General features: G+C 48.7%; 1 protein-coding gene across 1 annotated transcript; it reads left to right on the forward strand.

Moving 5' to 3' along the window:
- Nucleotides 1-140: 140 nt before the first annotated feature.
- On the forward strand, nucleotides 141-5392 carry LOC135980473 (alpha-2-macroglobulin-like; the record flags this gene model as incomplete). The annotated part of the gene is made up of 5 exons (XM_065580448.1): nucleotides 141-225; nucleotides 1439-1595; nucleotides 2244-2318; nucleotides 4455-4620; nucleotides 5067-5392. Coding segments are annotated over 5 exons (794 nt in total), but the record flags the coding sequence as incomplete, so codon positions are not given.
- Between the last annotated feature and the right edge of the window lie 463 nt (nucleotides 5393-5855).

Consider the following 5855-nt stretch of genomic DNA (forward strand, 5'->3'; position numbering starts at 1 on the left):
GATGGAGATGTGTATGTTTGTGTACCAGTGCTGGCTAGTACACATCCGGGCCAGGAGCCCCTTTACTGGCTGAGCTGGTGAGCTGCTCTCTCACCCCCTATTGTTTGATGTATAAATCCTGCTTTAACTTTCCATTTCAGGTTATCAGAGGCAGCTGAATTACAAGCACCTGGATGGCTCTTACAGCACATTTGGGGAGCGTTACAGGCAGCCGGGGAATACGTGGTGAGATTTCTTGCCAGTCACGCCTCCCCTAAACCTCCTCTGTTATATAGTTATAAAGGAAGTGTTAAATTTTAGTCAACTGGTGATGCTGTTAAAGGCCTGAGGGCTCGCTGGAGCTTTCACAGTCTCTTGGCATATCACACCAAAGGGAATAGGTTTCATCAGCCTGCTGTGTATAAAAAGCACCTGTTCCCACTGGCCTTGAGGAGAGAGAGAACTGAAGAGGCAAAGGGGATGGGATGGTTTCAGATCATTTTTGAAAAGAGATGAAGAGATCCAGGGGAGGCTGTTGCAGACAGGGAGCTGCAGAGGGGAGACTCTCATACCCGTAGTGGTGAAACCGGGTTAGAGGTAGAGAGCAACCTGGTGCTAGATAGGACCATAGGAATTGCTATGCTATCGATCGCCCATTATCAAGATCATTAATAGGTATATTAAACAACACCAGTCCTAGTACTGAACCTCGCAGCACCCCACTGTTAGCCTTGTGCTATGATGGAATTGATCATTTAATTCTAGTCTTTGTTTTCTGTCCCTGAACCAATTTCTGATCCACGACAACACTTTGACCCTCATCCCATGATTATTCAATTCATTTAGACTTTCCAAAAGGCTTTCGAGAAGGTCTGTCATAAGAGACTACTGAAGAAATTATGTCAATCAATTCTCTTTCATTCAGCTCTTTATTGACATGTTCAGGGAATTCTAAGAGATTAGTGAGACACAATTTTCCTTTGCAGAAGCCATGCTGCTTAGACCCCATCAGATCATGATCTTCTGAATCTTTTATTATGCTATTTTTAATTGTCATTTTGACTAGTTTTCTAAGTACAGGCAAACTGGTGTATAACTCCTTGGAACTCCCATGGAGCCCTGTTTAAATATAGATTCAACATTTGCAACCCTCCGGCACTCTGCTATAAGAGCTGTATTTAGCATGAAGAGGGCTCCTAAGTTTGAGAGACTGGTTGTGTCCAGGGAGGATTTTATAAACAGGAAGAGAGAGTTTGAACTGGATCCTGAAATCAGTGTGAAGGAGACTGTGGAGGTGGGTGAAGGTGGAGGCAGTGTATTCATGCTCTCTGCCCCATGGCCACCAGCTCTCTGGCCCCTGCTGCTTCCCCTCAGGCTGGCGATGCCCCAGGACCCCATCCCCTCCAGCGAGCACAGGGCATGGGAGGGAGCTCTCACCGCTGTCCGCACTCTGTCGCAGGCTGACGGCCTTCGTCCTCAAGTCCTTCGCGCAGGCCCGCTCTCACATCTTCATTGAGGAGAAGCACATCCAGGATGCCCTGGCCTGGCTCGCTGGCAAGCAGAAGGAAAACGGCTGCTTCCGGAGCTCCGGGACGCTCCTGAACAATGCCATAAAGGTGACGTATCTGCCCAGCTGGCTTCCCATGGGACCCATACAGGACTTCAGTGACATGGAGAGAGCTACAACTCTGCATGGGAACAGCTCAGACACGTCAGCACATGGGGCCAGGGTGGGAGGAGCAGGGGATGACGTGGGCCTGGGAATTACCCTGGAGATACGGATGGGCAGATACTGTACTGTACGTGGGACCTACTATGGGGAGGAGAAAGGAGGGGCAGATACATGGTAACTACCATGGGAGGTAAGTGGGGACAGAAACGCAGAGTGTCTCTACACGGCAGCTGGGAGTGTACTTCCCAGCACAGGCAGACAGCCACGAAAATAGCAGTGTGGCCATGGCAGCTCAGGCTAGTTGCCCAAGTACATACTCCAAGCTTGAGCATGACTGTATTTGGGCAGCTAGCCAGAGCTGCCACCCATGGCCACACTGCCTTTGTTAGTGTAGCAGCTTGGGCGGAGCTGGTGTGTGCATGTCTCACGTTCTCCGCTGCAGTGTAGACATACCCATTTGTGAGAGCTATCATGGGGCATGGCAAGAGTGGGCAGATAAAGGGCATGAGGATGTAGTATGTAGAGGGCCCAGCAGGGAAAGGCTTTAGGTGCTGCGTGGGGTTAATGTGTCTCTCTCTGTGGTTCCCTGCAGGGCGGGGTGGACGATGAGGTCACGCTCTCTGCTTACATCACCATCGCACTGCTAGAGATTCCTCTGCCCATCACTGTACGTATCCACACTCACAAAGTCCCCGTCATGAGTTCCCCTGGGTCAGCAGCCTCCCCTCTCCCCCACTCCCTGTACCCATCCGAGTCCTGATAGTGGCAGCCTGCTGCCTTGATAAAGGGACCTTTAAGGAAAGGAGGGGAAAAAACAGTCTGGAAAGGCTTTGGCTCTGGCTCCAGAATGAGACGGTCCCCAGGCCTCAGAAGCATCTGGGTGTGCAGTACTGGTTCTGGCCGAGCTCTGCTTCTTTGATTGGCTCTTTATTTATTTGTTTTTTTTAATATGCACAATGGAAAAAAAGAATTCCAAATTCATGTCAAAAGAGCTGTAGTGCTCGGTCACTGTCTCCTGTGTGTCTGGCTGCAGCTCAGATGGGTCTGACGGATGGAAGCTTTTCAGCCTGACAGCGTGGCTACTCCCTTCTTCATTATTCCTGTTTGTTTTATATAGTCTCTGTAAATGTACTAGGGGTCTAGTGTTAGGGGGTTTATTCCTTCACCCTCTCACTTCCCTGGTCCTTCTTGCACGAACAGAGAGCAGCAATACCCAAAGTCCAAAGGTGCAAACAATTTGATGTTTATTGGGGTAAACTTCCAGCAAGCATGATTCCAATTTCCTTCTTCAGTGTCCCCCTTCCCAGCTCTGACACCACAGAGCCTTGCCTGTGTCCCTGTTCCCATTCCCTGTTCCTATTCCCAGCCAGCGAAACATGATTCTAATTCCCCTACCCCCAGTCCCTGTTCCCATCCCTCCCCTTACTTCCTGATTGACTGCAGACTATATAGTAAAACTTGAATTCTGCTTAGCTATACCTTAACCAATCATTTTACTGAAATTTAACTAACCAATAATATATATACCTAGCTCATAGAGCTGGAAAGGACCATCAAGTCCAGCCCCCTGCCTTCACTAGCAGGACCAAGTACTGATTTTGCCCTAGATTCCTAAGTGTCCCCCTCAAGGGTCAAACTCATAACCGTGGGTTTAGTACGCCAATGCTCAAACCACAGAGCTATCTACTTATCCTAATGTATTATAACATGGTTATTTAACCAATTATATCCCACCACCTTAATTAGTTTACACCCAACAAAATTAATTATACAGCAGACAGAAACAATCACAGAATCAAACTGAGATTATACAGACAAACAATAGGGAAGTGGAGACTATAGAAGAACAAAGAGATGAGGGTTTCACATCCCAGCTATTGATAAGTGAGTTCTTGCCAGACAGGACGCTATCAAACTAAGTTTCCTTTTACGTTTTCTAGGCTCTTCCCTTTCTCTGGAGGTGATAGGCATTATCAGGACAGGATTGTATTCCTAACAGCCCAATAGCACCTTATTTCAATGTGACTAGTTTGGAATGTGAGGATGTGACCGTACATTTCCCAGTTTATGGCTGCCTCTGCTGCTTAGCTGAAGGCCTTAGCCTAAGAACAGAGCTTCAGACTGTCACAGTACGAGAAGGCCCTTACACAGGCAGACAGTGATTTTGATTCTTTCTTTTATACCTCTATTACTAGCTAAGTGATAAGAATACACCTAAATTCTTAAAGTATAGGCCTTTACAGACAGGCCTGAATATCTATATCCTAACATCTAGTCATGCTTTTCATTGGATGAATGACTGGGAGGGATTATATACTAGTTGACAGCTGTTGGCCCATTGCTATCCATGGCAGTCTGTTTCATTTGCCTTCCACATGTTTTCTTGGTTAAAATTCAATAAATAGCCCTAGACACCTCAGATTACCTTAATTTCTCCAAATTATGAAGGCCTCGTATCTAACATGGCTACCCCATGGAAGGCAGGAATGTGATTTTTGTAACTGCTGAGGCTGTCTCAGCTAGACACATTTAAGACACATTTCTGTGCTCAGTGGCCCACAGTGATGGGGTGACCAAATTACTACAAGAGTCTGAGTTCACTGGGACCATGCAAGTGACTGGTGTCAAACAGTCACTCATCCCATCACCAGCATCTGTGTTATATTAGATCCACTGCACATCTTATTTAAATCCATCTGTGCTCTGTGGCCATGAGATGACAGCCAGCACAGGCAGTGCCCAAAGCCTAGCTCATATCGTCACACTGCAAACACTGATTATTTCCCCTCTATGCTCCCCGCAGCACTCTGTGGTCCGTAGTGCTTTATTCTGCCTGGAAACAGCCATGGAGCAGGGAGGAAGCCACGTGTACACAAAGGCACTGATGGCCTATGCCTTCACCCTGGCAGGGAAGGAGGAGAAGCACAGGGCACTGCTGGACTCGCTTGATAAGGAAGCTGTGAAAGAGGGTGAGACCTGTTTATGGGCTCTTCTTCTGCATCCCGGTCCACTGGCCCTATGTAGCCTGGCAGGAGAAGGGTTTGATTGTTATTGCTATAACCTTCAGTGTGTACTGCGGCAGGTCGGGATTCTTTAGTCTCTTCACACATTTTAGATCAATGAGCCTTAAAAACCTTGGCACTGGCCATTCCTGGGATCTGACTTCATAAAATGTGGGAGACACAGGCACAGGTGCAGCAACCTAATTAGACACTGAGAGTTTCCACATCTGGACTGTATCAACCCACTAGAGGGATTATTTAATACCTTCATGCTTTGTATTGACATGCCCAGCAAGGGTTGGGACTCCATTCTCCATCCTCAGTGACAGTATGTCAGTAACCCTCTTGGCAAAAAACAGATATTCGGTAAGAAACATTTCCTTTTCTCCTCCCTCTCCCTTCTCCCCCTGCAGATGGCTCCGTTCACTGGCAGAGGCCTGGGAAGCAGCCAGAGGCTGATCTCCCGTTCTATCACCCCCGTGCTCCCTCCGCCGAGGTGGAGATGACGTCCTACGTGCTTCTCGCTTACCTTCCCATACGGCCGGCACCATCCCAAGAAGACCTATCATTAGCAGCTCAAATTGCAACGTGGATCAGCAAGCAGCAGAATCCCAACGGGGGCTTTTCCTCCACCCAGGTGAGCTGTTCCCATCCCCAGCCTCAGACACCCAGGGCAGGAGGGGGAGGCAGGAGATATATATATCAGGTTGCCACAGAAGAATGAATAAGCCAGCATTGAAACAGAGACAGACTCCTTCTGGGAGGGGGAAGGGGTGACAGTGCCCTAGCTGCAGGGTTTAGAGAACCTCTGTTTCTGAGGGGGTTAGATCATGGGATAGTCACAGCATGGAGCATGGCTACATCAGATCCCCACAGGCCTTAGTGGGCTAATGGCAGGAGACTGGACAAGTGATGCTCTTGTGTACAGAGGGCAGACTTGTCGCCCTGAGCATCCAGCAACATGACGCTTTCCTCAGCTCCCCCCAGCACTGACCCCATCCAGCCCAGCCAATCCAGCTCGGGAGCTGAGGACTCCCCAGAGAAGCAGCAGCAGTTAGCCACTGCCAGACACACCTTGTGGAGCTAGGGTGACCAGACGTCCCGATAAAATTGGGACTGTCCCTATATTTAGGTGTTTGTCCCGCGTCCTGCTCCGCTTTTTTTTTTTTTTTTGCTCTGCCGGCAGCCCCCCCGCCCCATGT

The sequence above is a fragment of the Chrysemys picta genome, unplaced genomic scaffold (assembly GCF_011386835.1).
Source record: "Chrysemys picta bellii isolate R12L10 unplaced genomic scaffold, ASM1138683v2 scaf3530, whole genome shotgun sequence".
In the NCBI taxonomy this organism is placed as follows: Eukaryota; Metazoa; Chordata; order Testudines; family Emydidae; genus Chrysemys; species Chrysemys picta.